Genomic DNA, 17,317 nt, shown 5'->3' with positions numbered 1-17,317 from the left:
CAGAGAAATATTCAAAAAGCCGTCAGCCAATCTCAGCCCTTATGAATCTCTGCCATCCTCACAGAGTGTTTTTACCAATAATTTTTTTTTTTTTTTTTAGTAAATTGGGAAATACCGGCAAGTTGGCCATTTGTGGAACCAGTCTTGGCAAACGGATTTTCACAGAAGTGGCTTTCAGAGAACTGAGTTTCCTGAAGTCACTGAGAACCCTGTGGGCTCTCAGGACGCTTCTTGCCTGCTTCCAGCTCTCCCTGGAGTTCTAGGCTGGGACGGGGCTGCTGCCTGAACCCCGGGGGTGTAACCGGACCCCACCCTCAAAGATCTTTCGGGAGATCGGCAGTCGACGCTCAAGTTGGTTCTGTGTCAGGTGCAACCGGGAAGTCCCTAAAACCCAGAGTACCGGCTTCCAGAAGATGCTCCCCTCCGTGGGTCCCCGCTGACCCTCTCCGCCAGCCCTCCAGCCCCCAGGGGTCAGTCCTCCTTGGGGCCGCCTGGGTCTCTTCTCCGGTGGAAGAAGCTCTGGGTGGGGGGATAGATGAGACACTGCTGGTGGGGCGGCCCCCGGGGCCCTTGAGGTTGGGGCCGCGGTCTGTCCCTCACCGGAGACCTGAAGAGTCCCTTCCTTTCCCAGACCCTCAGACTCCACGCTTGCTCTCCTGGGGCAACACATAAAGAGGGGTGCCCGCTGCTTTGTTCCCGCCTCGTGGTCCCATCGAGCCCTTTTCAGGAGCACCTAGCCCACCAGGGAGCAGCCCCCTCTCCTAGCTCCCGGGGCTGCCCCTCTACGAGCTCTGGTCTTTCGAGGGCCGTGTGCTCTGTGTTCAGTACCGTGCACCGTAGACGTGCAGAGATCTGGGGAGGGGAAGAGCCAGGAGAAACACGACAGCACGGGCGCCTGGGGGGCCCCGGCCGTTAAGCGTCCGACTCTCGATTTCGGCTCAGGTCGTGATCTCACAGTTCGTGGGTTCAAGCCCCGCGTCGGGCTCTGTGCTGACAGCTCGGAGCCTGGAGCCCTCTTCGGATTCTGTGTCTCCTTCTCTCTTTGCCCCTTTCCCGCTCATGCTCTGTCTCTCTCTGTCTCTCAAAAATGAATAAATGTTAAAAAAAAGAAAAGAAAAGAGATTTTACACTCCACCCGCACCAGCAGTGGGCTCTCAGACATTTGGGGCACTGATAGGACTTTTCATTTGTCAGAGGAAGAACATGAAAAAAACATCCCACAAAACTATCATCTGCCATCACAGTGGCTTTGTGGGAGAAAGGACATTTAACACCGAAAATACAGAAAGAGCATATTCTCAGAATGTTAAAAACTGAATACACTTAAGCTGGTCAAAAAAGGTCTTCATTTCTCTTGTTTCCATACAGAGCCTGGAAAACTTCATCTCGGACCAGCTTGGTATTTAGGAGTCACTAATTTAGAAACTCAGATTTCTGTGACCTGTGTGTCTAAGGGGACGGGGACTTTCTGGAAGGAAGCACACCCAGCCTGACCTCGGGGAGAACCTCTGGCTCCCCACCCCTGACCACACCAGGTCTGGCAGCTGTCTTGGCCCCACCTCCTTATCTCCACATCTTTACCTCCAGGAGATCCCAGCTTCCGTCATCTTGTTCCCCCACCACCACCCGCCCCTCCCCCGCCTCCCTCAGAACCTGGGGTGGGGGGGACCTGAAACTCTTTCCCTGTCTCAGAGCCCCCAGCCCTTCGGCCAATTCCCAGCCCCCACCCAGGACCTCCCCTGCTGTGTCTGACACCTGCTGTGTTGGGGGGGCGGGGTCTGGGCCATACCTGGGGACTTGTTCTGCACACAGGACTGAGAAGAAGGAGGCAGCAGCGTGTGAGAGTCACAGGAGACGGGAGTGATCCACTGAAGATGTCAAATGGGGGGAAAGAACAAAGAAAAGCATCATCTGTGCACCAGCCCCTCCCATCCGGTGACCTGGCCCTGCCCCTCCCACTGGGGGACAAGCTGGACAGGCTCTGTCACTCACCCACCACCCACCCACCACCCACCACCCATGCTGGAGTGAGGGGCAGGCGGTAAGGGCGGGCGCCTGTATGTTGCAATAACCCCCCAGGTAAGGCGGTTCTCACTGCCCCCTCGCCCCCGCCCCTGCCTGAGCCAGAGCCACGGAACTGCTGCAGCTGAGAGAAGATAAAGTCAGTCGTCACCAGAAACCAAAGAAAACCTCGTTTCATGGAGGAGAAAGGAGAAGCCCGCCGTTGAATGACGCCCAGAACGGCACGGCTGTGTGCAGACAGTGCTGGAAAACATCATGTGCTTCCCGAATCCTGAGTCCCCATGATCCTGACACCCCTGCTGGCCAGCCCCCCGACTTCATTCTTTTTTATTTTATTTTATTTTGTGTTTTTAAGTTTATTTATTTTGAGACAGAGAGAGCACAAGTAGGGTAGGGGCAGAGAGAGAGGGGAAGAGAGAATTCCAAGCAGGATCCGGGATGTCAGCACAGAGCCCGATGTGAGGCTCAAACTCACGAACCGTGAGATCGTGACCTGAGCCGAGATCAAGAGTTGGATGCTTATCCGACTGAGCCACCCAGGCGCCTCACCCAGATTTCATTCTGAGGCCACCCTGGTCCTGTTTCCTCACGTGCAGGGTGCCCTTGAATGAGCCATCTCTGAGGACCAGGACGAGGGAGCCGTGGGAACTCCAAGCTGAGGCGGGCAGCCTCCAGCAGGTCCGGGTGTGGGGACCACACGGCAAGGCCACGAAGCCCCGTTCGAATGGGGTTGGGGGACGGCAGAGGAGGACGGCTTCTCACGGGAGAGCGAGATGCCGTCAGCCAGGAAACCTCTTCCTCCCTGAGCCGGGCGCCCCAGGACCTGGCCATCCACCCCCAGGACGCGGCCGGACCCTGGCCCCACCCCAGGTGCTGCCCCCGACACACAGTGTCCAGCCTCTGGTCCTGCCCCGTGAGGCCCCTCCAGTGAGGTGGGTCTGATCCCCCGGTGTCCCCACCTTTGTTTTTTTCACCTGTAAGACCCTTCCTGCATCTCACGTGTAGGACACACACACACACACACACACACACACACACACACACACACTTCTTTTTTTTTTTTTTTTATTTTTTTTTTTTATTTGAGCCTACAGAACAGTTGGCTAAACGCAAGGAGTGATGACTTTATGGTTTGTGGTGTAGACAGTGTTTCCATCCCAGGCTCTGGGCTCCAGCCTCCGGCCTCCGGTCCTGACCCAGAAGCTCAGGCAGACCCTTGAACCAAAGAAACGTGCCTCTTCTGTCCCCTCCCAGCCCTACACGGCCGCCCGCACCTGATGTCCTCCTGGGGCGTGCGGGGGAGGCCAAGGCAGACCATCTGGCCCACCCAGGTCTGCTCCCCCACTGGGCCCGAGCGCAGGGCGTAGAGGCGCAGAAGAGCCCCAGATGCCACCGCTCGGGGCCTTCGATTTCCAGTTTCCAACCAGATGTGCAAGCACCACTCTCAGAGTCCAATTGCTTTTATGTCAGCCATCACGTTGCTCTGGGGTCCCTCACCGCAGCCCAGTGAGGCAGGGGGCCTCCCCGTTTCTCTACAGGAGCTGCTCTGAGGTCTCCCCGGGCAGACGGGGCAGAACCCAGGCCCTCCCTCCAGTAGGTAATTTCCCACCCCCCACCCAGACTTCCCCTTTACATCTGTGCCACGGAAGCAGGGGCCCCGAGAAGGCACGAGGACCAGAATCAGGCAGGAGATGGGCCCCGGGCCGGGCCTCGCTTCTGAGAGAGGATGCGCACGAACTCCTCGTAGTTCACCTGCCCGTCCTGGTCCACGTCGGCGCCCTGGATCATGGCGTCCAGCTCCTCCTGGGAAGGATTCTCGCCCAGCTTGGCCATGGCCTGCTTGAGCTCGTTGACGCTGATGTGGCCGTCGCCGTCCAGGTCGAAGGCACGGAAGACTTCCCGCATCTCCGCCTCGCTGCCCGAGGACTTCATGATCTTGGCCATCTCTGCCAGGAACTCGTCGAAGCTGATGTGGCCGTCGCCATCGGTGTCCACCCGGGCGATGAGCTGCTTCAGCTCGGCTTCCGACGGGTTCTCGCCCAGGGCCTGCATCACGGCTCCCAGCTCCTGGACGTTGATCTTTCCATCCCCGTCCTTGTCAAACCTGGAGAAGGCCCCCTTGAACTCGGCCACCTGTTCTTCAGACAGCTGCTCCGCCATGTCACGTACACCTGTCACAGAGCTTCCGAGCCGGCTGCCACTTGGCTCAAAGGGCTCACGTCGGAGACGGGGACCGGCGGCTGGGACGGGAGGCTGTGTCTGTGTGAGGGCAGAGCTCCCGTGGCAGTCTTGCCATGGGATGGAACCCCCCTCCTTTTCTGCATTCAGAGCAAAGGGAGGAGGAAGGCTCTCCGCCCTCCCCATGTCCTTGGGCGAAATCGTCCTCCCAGGGAGGGACGCACCAGCTGCAAACCAGAAAGGCCGGAATTTGGAGCGCAGGGCCCGCCCAGGAAAGCCTGGAGGGAACCAGCATGGGGGCCGTTGGAGGCCAGCCAGCCTCTGCTAGCCCCGATGGCAGACCTGCCACTCTAGAAGCTTCTCACCCAGCTGATTCTCGCAGAGACCATGGCTGGGGAGGGAAGGGGAGCCTCCCTCGGTGGACACAGCAGGCCCCGGAGGAGTGGGGGACTGTCTGGCATTTCTATTCTCTTCTTGGAACTGTTGTCAGCTCTGGCCTAACAGGACGCCCTGGTGGAGGCAGATGGGTGGCAGAAGCCAGTGGAATTCTACCAGGGCGGAGCCCTGGGCATCATGAAGTTCCCAGGCCACGGAAGATGCGCCTAGGTGCCCGCAGCTTCAAGACAGCAAGAGGTCCGCGTGCGTGCAGAGTGTGATGCATACGTGCCAACTGTCTGTCACGTGGTTGTCCCAAGTGTGATTTCAGGGGTGAGGAAAGGTCTTCCTGTTCCCCCCGGAATACCTCTCCTCCGGCCCCGTGATTCCTCTGATCCCATTCCACTGTTAGGTTCAAGCTTCTCTATGAGGACACGGGGGAGGAATGGGGGGTCTGCTCCGTTCACGGGTGTCCCGCCAGAGAGCCTCGCCGTGCAGCACGGGATCCAGAGCGGGCCGGCCCCTGCAGACGCTAGGGACAGAGGGGTGTGGAAAGGGGTGGCCAAGACTGTGAACGTGGCCTAGCTCGAGGGTTTACTAAGGGTCAGCCCTAAGCACAAAACCCAGTCTGGAAACTTCCCCGGTCCAGTCTCCTCTGTCTTCTGGAAGGATGTCATCTCTGCCCACTGCTCTGAGTAGCAGATTTTAGACCAAGAGCTCAGCCCTTGGGGACTCTCCCCGGGTCCCTAGCAAGTGACGCCCAAGGCCCTCAAGGGGACATTTGCACCAGAGTCTCCACGGTGTCTTTCTCAAGCAAATGTCCTCTTGGTCCCTACAGACTCCCAGATCCTCCACCCGCCTGTGCCTTTGTGTGTGACCCACCAACTCCTTCCCCCTCCTGAGAAACTGTGTACACCCCAGCCGTCTCCGGTTCAGCCCATCAGACAGACCGCGGAGTCTCTCCTCCCCAGAGGGCAGCCGGGCAGACGCGTCCCTGGGCACGGCACAGCGCACCCCGAGCCAGGGACCCAGATGTGGAGAGACACATAAAGGGAAGGTTCCAGTTGTCCAACTTCTTGCATAAAGACGTCTTGAGGGGGGTGCCTGGGCGGCTCTGTCGGTGGAGTGTCCGGCTTCGGCTCAGGTCACGATCTCACGGTCTGTGGGTTCGAGCCGCACGTCGGGCTCTGTGCTGACAGCTCGGAGCCTGGAACTTGCTTCAGATTCTGCGTCTCCCTCTCTCTCTGCCCCTCCCCGCTCATGGTCTGTCTCTCTCTCTCAAAAATAAATAAACATTATAAAGACGTCTTGAGGAAGAATTGCTGTTTCATCTTTGTGCTGGAATAGTACAGAGACCTCAATAAATATTGAGCAATCAGTTTCTCAGTGAAACCCACAACCAGTATTGGGTGGAGAATGTGGTCCCCCTGGGGCACTGGCACAGGAAGCTACCACATGTCAGAAGTGACAAGGGACGGGCGGGGCTCCTGACAACAAGGATATCCTTTTAAGAATATTTGAAGATATAAATCTACAGTTTACATTTTATTTTCTTCTTACCTGATTAGCAGGGCTTGTGATTAAAAATCCAAGATGGTTAACATTTTCTTATTTCCCCCTTGGTATTCAATGATGCGTCGTAACGAGGGAGGAGCTTTTCAGACACTATCAGGAGATGAAGCTCTTGGTTCTGGCTCCCTTGCTGATTTGGGAACTTAACTTGGGTCTCGGTATCTACATCTACAAAATGGGATAATACATCCACCGTCTATGATCGGGGCGCTTAAGATCAAAGATCAAAGTATCTTTGATCATCAGGAAGTGTAATTATTCTATGATGAGCCCCATCTTCGGTAGCAAGCTGGTTTGTGTTTGATGTGAACCGACACGCAAGAGAAGGAGGACCTCTCTCTCAATTTTGTCGTTACACCCTTCTGATAGCACTGATAAACTCGTCTGCCGGGAGGGTAGAGTCACGTCACGCAGTCCCAGATTCTGACATTAGTCAGCTTTTGGACATCAGCCTTCACCACACAGCTCTACACAGTGCAGACAGACGCTTGTATTTAGAAAGACCATCTAGTGAGTGACCTCATGGGACCGGAAGGTGATAATTATTCGTTGTCGCTCACTGCGCCCATGCACAGATGGAGTCTCAGGTGATAGAGTCCAATGCCCAAGGCCACCCAGAAATTGAGGAGAGAGCCACCCTTCTGGTAAGTCCCTCCCCACCCTTGGCCTGCCATTTTGGACCCTGCTTCCTCTCTAACACGGTGTGTTCTCTTCTCGGAGCAGGAATCCATATGGAAGTCACTCCTTTACCCCTTCCCCGCGGCCTCCTGCCTAAGCAGGTGAGCGGTCGGTCAGCCTCATGGGACCAGCATCAGGGATCGCTGCTCCCCAGTGACCAACTCCACAGACTGTCTGACAGCTGAACTCAGTGCTGGGAAAAGGGGGGGGGAACACGGCACGTGTCGCCAAAGCCTCATCCGGCTTGGTCCAGCCCCTTTCTTCCTCCAGATCCCGGCCCAGCTCTTTGGAAGGAGCAAGAAGGAACTAGAGATGCCTCACATCCATGGGTGTCTCCTTATGGGGCTGCACCTCTTGCTGGGTTCCCAGTGTGATGGGACGAGGGCGTCCATCCGGGAATGAGCCTGAGGCTGGGAGACTGGCACCTGCTGGAGGCCCCACCGCGGAGCCCTGGGGCACATACGAAGCGTGCACAGGAAGACAAGTGAGAAGACCTCCACGTTAGCCCGTGTGGCCTCCCATTCCCCGCCGCCCCCACCCCCACTGGGTGTGAGGGAGACAAGAGAGGCTGCCTGCCTGAGTGGAGGACCTACGTCTGCTGAGAAGGAGCCCCTGGGACCAAGCACAACAGAGAGGCGGAGAGGATGTGGTCCGTCAGCACAGAGACCCAGGGGTTCCTGGACAAAACCTCAGGCCCGTGGCCGTCGCCGGTTGGAGGTCAGCTCTCCCACCCAGACTCATTCCCTCTCCTGCCCCTGTCAGTTTACCTCCTGGCCCTGCTGCCGGGGATGTTGGGACTTCTCCCAGTGATAGTGGCTGAGGTTCTGGAGTCCCCGAGGGCGTCCCTGTGGGCAACAGGCCCCCGCGGCCGAGGGGAGGGGGATCCCCCTCTGGGGGGACACCCCTCTGTGAGTGTGTGTGTGTGTGTGTGTGTGTGTGTATGAGTGTGGGTGTTGGGCACAGGGGTGTGGTCTGGCTGTCCTCCTTCCAGGCCTTCAGACTGATGGCTGCAGCCAGCCTGGCTACCCCAGGGACAGAACACACTCTGTGGGCTCTGTGGGCCGGGTCTGGTGACAAACGAGTAAGACCGGTTTAGGACCTGGCTCCTCTGACTTGCTGGAACCCACGTGTCCCTCCCCCACTTAGCACCCCCACACCCTGCCTGCAACTCCTGCGTGGGGATCACCCTGTGCCCACGTGAGCACATCTGCACATGTTGCTCCTGGAGCCCGCCCTCCATCGGGCCACCACTGTGAGCCATGTGCTGCCTTCACCGAATGTGCCCCCCCCCCAGCCGAGTCCCTGCTGTGTCCCCAACCCTAAACACAAGTCACATTCCCCCACAGAGCAGCGCAGCGGGTGTTTCCATCCCTGGCCTTGGAACCAGGAAGCTGTGGGTGTCGTCCAGTCACAGGTGGTGCAGCCTGGGGCAGGTGACTTCACCGCAGAGGAGATAACACACACCTGCCTTATCAGGGCTGAGAGTGCGGGCCATTGCTGTCACCCCCTCCCCCGTGGGCCCAGAGCCAGCCCTCCGCCTGGGGCAGCTTCGGGCTCGTTTTCCTCCAGGCACCTTCTCGCAGGTCCAAGGACAAACATCCCTGAAGCGGAGCGGGTGGCTATTCTAAGTTCTCAGATGGTCTCGGGCCGAGTTAAACACCTGACCCCACTGATGCTGGGGACCGCGTCTCCTCTTGCTCCCTGCTTCTGCTCCTAGCGCCGCAGAGCAGGTGCTCCGGGCGTCGAGTGAACTTCCATTGGACAGGAAAATGGTCACATGTTGAAGGCGCAGAAGTTGGGGATCATGTTTCCGGTTTAGATCCTTGTCCGAGCAAAGCTGTGATTCTTGGGCCACCAACGTGTCATGGAAAAGGGCAGAGGCCCTGCTGTCATGGGATTGTGTTAAAAAAGCAGGGTCTGGGGCGCCTGGGTGGCTCAGTCGGTTGAGCATCCAACTTTGGCTCAGGTCACGATCTCACGGTTCATGGGTTTGAGCCCCACGTCAGGCTTTGTGTTGACAGCTCAGAGCCTGGAGCCTGCTTCGGATTCTGTGTCTCCCTCTCTCTGCCCCTCCCCTGCTCACACTCTGTCTCTCTCTCTCAAAAATAAATAAACATTAAAAAAAAAAAAAAAAAAAGAGCAGGGTCTGTGTCTGCCCTGCGTTCAACACAGCAACCTGGCAGGGGCTGTGGGTAGTCGGTGCCCACAGTTTGCCTAGACTTGTCGGGCACCTGGCAAGGGCTGTCCTTCCCCCTCCTCTTGGCCAACGACACACCCGGGAGCTTGGCAGGATGCAGATCTCTCTGCATGCGCTGTCCGCACACGTATGCAGCCCCAGTGACAATGGCACTCTAGCTACCCGGCACTTTCTGCAAGAAGGGCTTTGAGTACGGTATGTTTCCGGAGTCCTGAAATGGAGGCTTTCAAACACCGAGCATTTTAACTGTGGTGGGAACCTTTCCAAGGCGAGTCATATGTTGCATTTCCCATCGCTCGGAACAAGGGAGGAGGACCGTGCTTCCCATAGTTAGAGATGGTCTTGTCATCATGTGCCACTGCCCACAGGGACGTGAGCAGGTGCGTGGGCCAGGCGCTAGTTTGTCTGGACTTGCTGTAATTCCTCTGGCTGGCCAGTCCCACCTCCTGTCTGTAGTCAACTGTTATATTTCCGTAGGTCCCAGGCTTCGTTTCACAGCGATTACTGACATAACTTAAGGCAGAGCCAAAGTTTGCCAGGGGGAAAAAAAAAGTTAACCAAACTTGTAAAGCAGCAACTTTATTAATTAATTAATTTTGAATTTTTTTTAGTTTATTTATTCACTCATTCATGTAGAGACACAAAGAACGGGGGAGGGGGGAGGGAGAGAGAGAGAGAGAGAGAGGGAGAACCCCAAGCAGGCTCTATGCTGTCAGCGCAGAGCCCGACGCAGGGCTCCAACTCACCCACCATGAGATCATGGCCTGAGCCGAAGTCAGACACTCAGCTGACTGAGCCATCCAGACACCCCTACCAACTTTAATGTAAAACCGGTAATAAATCAATTGCTCTGAGGGGGCGCCCGGGGCTTCTACTGTATCTCTGACCTCAGGGCGAGATCCTAAAGCGTCAGGACCGCGGTTGCCTGAACAGCAGCTCAGAGCAGGTGCTCGTTTCCACGTGGGCACAGCTGCCTCACCCCCTCCCCTCTGACCTCTGCTCGGGGCACTGCTGTTCTCCCCATCTGGCAAGAAGTCGGGGAGGGAGCAGACCAGAGGAGTGACTGGGGCACACCCACGCATCCCGATGCGCTGCTCAGAAAGGGTGAGTTAGGTCACAGTGCTCCCAAAGCAGTGGCCACGGGATCCCGTCCCTACCGGCAAGACTGAGGCCTGTGGCCTGCAGCCCCCAGCGCCCCTGCCACCCGGCCTTTTCTGTTTGCGACAGTTGGATGGCTCCGGCCGCCAGGGGAGAGAGAAAGGAGCTGGGCGGGGAGGTCGGGCACTAGGTCCCGGGAAAGATGGCTGCAAAGCCTCACGAGACGTGTCTCGGTGGCCCTGTGGCCGTCCCGCCGGGCCCGAGAAGCAGCTGCCACTGTCTGAGCTTCAGGGTTGTCTGCTGTGAGAGGAGTGAATGAGGCCTGACCCTCAGGCCTCGCAGGCCGGTCCACGGGTCTGCTGGGCACGACAGCACACACAGGTGAGCGGTCAGCCCCTCTACCCTGCCCTTCCTCCCCAGGAGCTGACGTGCCCGGGCCAGCCGACCACCCGCAGGTGAATCACGAGGAGGCCTTCGTGTTTGCGACCTCCCGATCCGGGGCCTGACCCAGGAGGCTGTTTTTGACACAGAAGGTGTGAGGAAGAGGCTGGTGATTCTTGGATGTGACCGGGGACCAGGGGCGAGAGAAACCTCTGTGGTCCCAGCAGACAGGACCCAGGGCACTGTCAGTGGCTGCAGGATCGTGGCCCTAAGGAAACTGAGGATGGGGACTCCGTCTCCTCTGTGCCTGTCCTGGGAGCACTGACGTGGCAGAGACGGAGGGCGGTGGCTTACACCGGGTCAGAGCGGGGTGACGTGGCCTTCTGTGTGCCCTGCGCCGCGCTAAGGGCTGTGATGGGTGACCTCATCCTGTCCTCACTCAGCAGTGTATTCCCATCTTACAGATGCAGCAAGGGAGGCTTAGAGAAGGCACAGAACTCGTTCGCGGAGGAGACACTGGGCTCCCAGTGTCTGCGGACTTCAGCTGTCCTTCCCACGCCACCGAGGACCACCACACGCAGCTCAGGCAAGTCGCGGAGCCGGGGACAGCTGGCCGCCCCCTGGGGGGAGAAGGGCAAGGCAGGTGAAGCCACGGAATGCGCCAGAAGGAGGTGGCGCTTCGGCGGGCGCCCCGCCCCTCACCACGGCCTGGCTTCACAGCACACGGACCTGAGTGGGGTCAGTTTCGCCTTTTAAATTGGATAAGTTGGCAAATGTGCTTGGGGCGAAGACGGTCCTCGTGCGCTTCCATGAAATCCTTGGAAACGGTTTCTCGAGGAGCCATCATTCGTGGTAAGCCCGCGGCATCACCTCCTCTAGCCTGTATTTGCCCAGGTCCGCCATTATCCTCCTATCTTCTGGAACATTCTGGGACAAGCCGCCCTGATTCTCACTTGACTTTCTCTCTCCCTCGGTAACCTCATCTCCGGCTACACCCATCCCTTCGCTGGGGCTTTAACTCCCCTACTTTTAATCCAGTCTTCATCTGTGATTGTTCTTTTCCTTTTTCTTTTCTTTTCCTTTCTTTTCTTTTCTTTTCTTTTCTCTTTTCTTTTCTTTTTTTTTCTTTTTTTTGAGAAAGAGAACAAGTGGGGGAGGGGCAGAGGGACAGAGAGACGGGGAGGGAGAGAATCCCAAGTAGGCTCCACACTCACTTGGGGATTGAACTCATGAACCTCAAGATCATGACCTGAGCCGAAATCAAGAGCCAGACGCTCACCTGACTGAGCCACCCAGACGCCCCCTCGTCTGTGGTTTTTAATGTCCCTGCCCCTCATTAAACATGGGGAAACAATGATTTGTTTTTTAAAGATCTCTAGACTTTAACTCCTTCCCTAAGAGCTTTCTTCACATTTTTAAAAGCATATCTGACTTGGGTGGCTCAGTCAGTTGGGCGTCCCACTTTGGCTCAGGTCATGATCTCACGGTTCGTGGGTTTGAGCCCCGCATCGGGCTCTGTGCTGACAGCTCAGAGCTTGGAACCTGCTTTGGATTCTATGTCTGCCTCTCTCTCTCTGCCCCTCTCACGCTCTGTCTCTCTCTCTCTCAGAAATAAACATTAATAATTAAAAAAAAAAAAGCATATCTGACTAGTTTCTAGCATCTTGAAAAGAGGGCACAGCTTTCTCTCCACCCCTGCTCACCCCTCTTACTAAGGTGTTAGTAACTTTCTATTTTCTCACTAGAGCCCTCCTCATGCTCCCCCTGCCCCTCCCAGCACGTGAGCTGCATTCTTCAGCCTGACTAGTCCTGTGCGCCGTCAGAGAGAGCAGAAGTTTTGCTTCTACATGTTACTCTCTTTTTTCTGGCGCATAAATGCTGCCATTTATACTGGCTCATTTCCCTTCCTCGCATGTGTTCCAGGCTGTTATTTCCAGTGAAATAAGCTCCTTGTGCAATTGAGGTGTTCTAAACCAGTTCTAAATATTTGGGTTCGTGGTCATTTTTGTGTGTTTGTTTCCTCAAGCTACATAGCATTTTCCCGATGATGCATTTGAAATTTCTTCCTCCAGTTATGATAGATAGATGGATAGACAAATAGATAATAGATGATGGGTAGATGATAGATAGATAAGATAGATAGATAGATAGATAGATAGATAGATAGATAGATAGATAGATGCCATAATTTTTCACTTCCCATCCCACCTTGGAAAAGTGTTGCGGTGGGAGGGGCTCAGCACGCAGAGCCCTGCCCAACCCTGCACGTCTTGAATGTTCCATCTCCCTTCCTGTATGGAAGCGGCACCCACCCAGCGCCCCCCTTGCGGGCCCTCCACCCTGTCAAGTCTGGGGGTCGGATGCTGCTCACACCCTGACTCTGCAGGGAGTCCAAGCTGCCGTTCCAGGCTCCAGGAGGCAGAGGAGGACCAGCTTCCTGGTGCCACCTGGTCGCACAGAGACAGTGTAAATGCTGATCTCCACCCGTGTCTTCGCAAACATAGCCGTTCCCCTTTCCCCTCATCTGCCGAGACCTCAGAGCGGGCATGAAGCCGAAGGAAGTGTAGGCCTCGGGGGAGGTGGGGGGTGGGAGGTTGGGCCCATGGGGCAGACCTGATGCTGGGCTCACCCCCCACCCCTGTGTCAGGCCTTTCCTGCCACCTCCTTTTCCTTTATCCATTGAGTTCCACTCCAGCTGAGCCACCCACGGAGGAAAATCTCCAAACTGAGCTCCCCTAAACCTTCCTTCCCCCGCTGACTGCAGGGGACTTCGCCCTGAGGCTTCCCACTGAGGTCCCTTGGGTCACACCATATCTACACCCTCCACCCCTTCCTCCTCCTTTCCTCAGTCGCCCCTTCTCCGAGTCCCCAAATCTGGCCTCTTCCAGGAAGGCAACGCTTGGTCCTGGGTGAGGTTTTTTTTTGGTCACCTCTGTACTCCTTTAAAGACGAGGTCAGGAGCGGTCTCTTCTCTTCCTCCAACAGACAGAATCGCCACCGGGGTCGACATCAGTGGCGCTGAGTCAGGACTGGACCTCGAGACTCTTGGGTTCGCTCTGAGACGCTTGACCCCCGTGGTCGGTGACCCCAGAGTCACGAGCCCCCCTGCCCTGTCCTCCCTGCCCACTGGACCAGGCCTTCCCAGGAAACCTGCGCTCTACTCCAGAAGAGCGGGCCGCCTTGGTCAAAGCCTTCCTCTTCCATTCAGAAGTTTCTCCAGTGCGTGTTCTGTGCTGGGGCTGTGCTGGAATCCCAGAGTCTCCAGTGAACAAAACGCTCTCTCTGCCTTCGAGGCACTTGAGGCTGACCAGAGAGTCCCTTAGTAACTGGCAGTGCCCCTCGGGCCCCGGTCCTCAAAGCATGAAGAGCCAGGAGACCACCCCCCACGCCCCCACCCCCACCGAGGCCCGTATCTTATGGTTCACTAAGTAGTTAACCAGATCCTTCAGTCTGATGGGTTATAACGTCCTTGTCCGGAAACGAAGGGGTTTAGACAGGAGGGTAACTTTCACAATCTCATTAGCAGGGGAAGCCCCTTTTCACATGAAATCTTACTTGGATGGTGAATAACAGTTAACCTTTATTAAGCTTTTACTGTCCCAGCCACCCTTCGGAACCCCCTCGTGTAGGAATCTGTAGTGCCCTGTATTACGGCTGTGCTTCAACGAGCAAGTTTAAAACCATTGGGTTGGGGCGCCTGGGTGGCTCAGTCAGTTAAGCGGCCGACTTCGGCTCAGGTCATGATCTCGTGGTCCGTGAGTTCGAGCCCCGCGTCGGGCTCTGTGCTGACAGCTCAGAGCCTGGAGCCTGTTTCAGATTCTGTGTCTCCCTCTCTATGACCCTCCCCTGTTCATGCTCTGTCTCTCCCTGTCTCAAAAATAAATAAAAAATTAAAAAAATAAGAAAATTAAAAAAAAAAAAACAAAACATTGGGTGAGGGGACACCTGGGCCGCTCAGTCAGTGAAGCATCTGACTCGGTCACGATCTCACGGTCCATGGGTTCAAGCCCCACGCTGGGCTCTGTGCTGACAGCTCTGAGCCTGGAGCCTGCTTCGGATTCTGTGTCTCCCTCTCTCTCTGCCCCTCCCCTGCTCTCTCGCTCTCTTTTTCTCTCAAAAATAAATAAACATTTAAAAAAAAAAAAAAGCAACAACACTGGGGGAATGACTTCCAAAGGGAGTTGTGCACTTTGCTAAAGCACTTTGCCTCCTTCGAATCACCTCCCCAGGTACAGAGCCCATGCCCCAAACACTCCTGCTTCCTCCACTGCTCACGTGCTCCCCGGCAGGCACACATGTGCTCACGTGGACACTTGAGCCCCACGCACACACAAGCGCTCACACACGCTTTCTGGACTGAATGAAAGGTTTTCATCACAGTCGTAAACTTCAAAGGCTTAGAACTTGGAAGAAACACTCTTCCTGCCTCTTAGTGAGTTCCAGACCCCTCGGGGAAGTGCGTGGTTCTCTTGAAGGTAATTACCACACCCTTGTGCTTGGGGGGGGCGGGGGGGCTTAAACCCACTTAGCCAATTATCAAACGTAGCCGGGTATCAGAAGATTTGTTGAATGTAGTTCTAGCCCCTCAGCAACATTACCTCATTTAATGTTTACTGTTGGTCATTTTTTTTTCAAAACATCAAATATCAAAAAAGTAAAAACAACAACAACAAAAAGAAAAAACATCAAATACCAGATTTGAAAGGCCAGTGAGTCATACAAAGGAGCCCTTCCAGAACCAACACACTCTCCTCCCTGCTCTGCTCTCCTCTACCCTGCCTTCCCCAAGGCCAGTCCAGGACGCTTCACCTGCCCCGAAGTTCGTGGTAGGGGCAACAAGTGAGCTTGGTGAGTTACCTGGAGAAAGTCACCAATCCTGGCAGGTGTTTTAAAAAAAAAATCATCCTTGGGGTGCCTGGGTGGCTTAGTTGGTTAAGCATCTGACTTCGGTTCTGGTCATAACCTCACAGCTTGTGGGTTCGAGCCCCGCGTCGGGCTCTGTGTTGACAGCTCGGAGCCTGGAGCCTGCTTCGGATTCTGGGTCTCCCTCTCTCTCTGCCTCTCCCCCGCTTGCGTTCTGTCTCTCTCTCTCTCTCTCTCTCTCTCTCAAAAATAAACATTAAAAAAAATCATCCTTCTTGCAGGAAAACAGGAAGTTCGAGAAGACATCTTAACTTGCCTGGTTGCTTTTATTGTGGGATTTAGGACTAATTTGCTTTCATTTGGGGTGATCATTTAATACTGATTTAATCAAAGTGGCTGTCAGTATACAGGGCACTTTGTGTCCGTCCTGCTGCCTCTTCGTAAATGCACCGAGTGAGAGGTGCTCAGCGACACCAGAGGCCCTGGCCTCAGCAGGTGAGCTGCTAAGGAGCTCGACGGTACCTAAACAGGTGGCCTTGGTGCAGGGTGGGGCACCCGTGGAGGCTGACCTCAGGCGGGCAGCCTGTTAAAAGCAGTGGGAGTGGACATGAGGACCCGTTGACCCAAGGGGATCCAGGAAACTCTCAAAACAGTCTGATTGTTTGTTTCCTCTGCAGTGGACTTCGTTCTGCAGGTGAGGCCTCAAATCATAAAAGTGAGCACTCCTGCACTTTATGACCCAGTGGAAGGCCGTGCATGGTGTCGCATGAGCTCTGGGAAACGCGTTCTCACATCGTGCACAAGCCTCCTAAACATGATGTCACCGGTTACTTATCAGATTTCTCAATTAAACAACTCACGCTCTGATCCAGAACCGCCTTCTCCTCCCTGAACTCAGACTCCAGCCCAGCCTAGCCCGGGACAGCCCTGGTCATAAAGACTGACCAAAAGTCACTCCAAGAGTGACTTCAGGTTCATGCCCTGAATCTGGAAGCCATCCAGTTTGTCGTATTTTGCTATAGCGACCCAAACACATTAAGACAACGTGTTTATATTCATACTGGAGGGCCGGAGGTAGATGAGCAAGGGTTAGGGCTGTCAATCGAGAGAGAGAGAGAGAGAGAGAGAGAAAACTCTCATGGCCACACTCAGCCTCACCCATTCTCGAAGGGCACAGAGGCATGACTGGTTGACGAGACTGGGGAATCCTAATCTATATCTTCATAGCACCCAGCAAGAGAGGCATATCCACGAGGGTGCTGCATGAATTCTTTTTAACAAAAACTATTACCGTGCCAATTCAGAGAGAAGAGAAATATCTTGGGTTATCTACTCTTCAGAGGAAGTTGCTGCAGCAGGCAGTCCCCTGGATGTGTGTCTAGTGAGGTCATCATTAACACCATAGTCTGTAGGGTCCACACTGTCCCTGCCAAGATTCCAGCATCCTCAGTACCTCTTACCTCCAGCCCAGGGAGTCCTACACTCAGTTCAGACATGGTTCTCAACACTCCACCGTTGTGGCCCTCCAAGTGTGTTCCAAGGATCCATGGGAGGGGAGGGTGTCCCCAGTACCCTCTCTGAGGGTCTGGGAGGCCAAACTATTCTCCTAATAATACCAAGACATTATCTGCTGTGTTCATTGTGTTGACGTCCCGCACTGGGGCCAAAGCAGTGGAGGGTAAAATCCCTAGCCCTTTAGCATGAATCAAGGCTCCTGTACTAGCCATCATCATACACTTCACTGAACTGAAAAAACAAAAAGCCAGTTTCACTTAAGAATGTTCTTGGAGAAGTAGTGACATTATTATTTTATTAAGTTTCAATCCTTGTAGGCACATCTTTAATACGCTGCTAAACACTGACATACAGCATTTGCCATAAGAAAGGTGCCCTTGTAAGCCCATGTGTAATGGGGAAGCTTTTGTCATGGACCGCCATTTTTATTGGAAAGAA

General features: G+C 55.3%; 1 protein-coding gene and 1 long non-coding RNA gene across 2 annotated transcripts; one reads left to right on the top strand and one right to left on the bottom strand.

Annotated features, from left to right (window-relative positions):
- Positions 1-3,466: 3,466 nt before the first annotated feature.
- Positions 3,467-4,405, bottom strand: LOC131483642 (calmodulin-like). Its single transcript, XM_058682004.1, has one exon. The coding sequence runs from the start codon at positions 4,384-4,386 to the stop codon at positions 3,703-3,705; it is 684 nt and encodes a 227-aa protein (XP_058537987.1). The 5' UTR covers positions 4,387-4,405; the 3' UTR covers positions 3,467-3,702.
- Positions 4,406-6,277: 1,872 nt separating this feature from the next.
- LOC131483643 (uncharacterized) lies at positions 6,278-11,503 on the top strand. The gene is made up of 3 exons (XR_009247830.1): positions 6,278-6,791; positions 6,871-7,542; positions 10,966-11,503. It is a non-coding gene; the product is annotated as an uncharacterized LOC131483643 (long non-coding RNA).
- The last annotated feature ends 5,814 nt before the right edge of the window (positions 11,504-17,317 follow it).

Source organism: Neofelis nebulosa, chromosome 8 (assembly GCF_028018385.1).
Source record: "Neofelis nebulosa isolate mNeoNeb1 chromosome 8, mNeoNeb1.pri, whole genome shotgun sequence".
Lineage (NCBI taxonomy): Eukaryota > Metazoa > Chordata > Mammalia > Carnivora > Felidae > Neofelis > Neofelis nebulosa.
Note: the sequence above shows the minus strand (reverse complement) of the source record. Positions and strands in the feature narration are given on the sequence as shown.

Excerpts from the sequence above, each read along its gene's own strand:
- LOC131483642 (XM_058682004.1), bottom strand. The coding sequence starts at position 4,386 with ATGGGGAGGGCGGAGAGCCTTCCTCCTCCCTTTGCTCTGAATGCAGAA.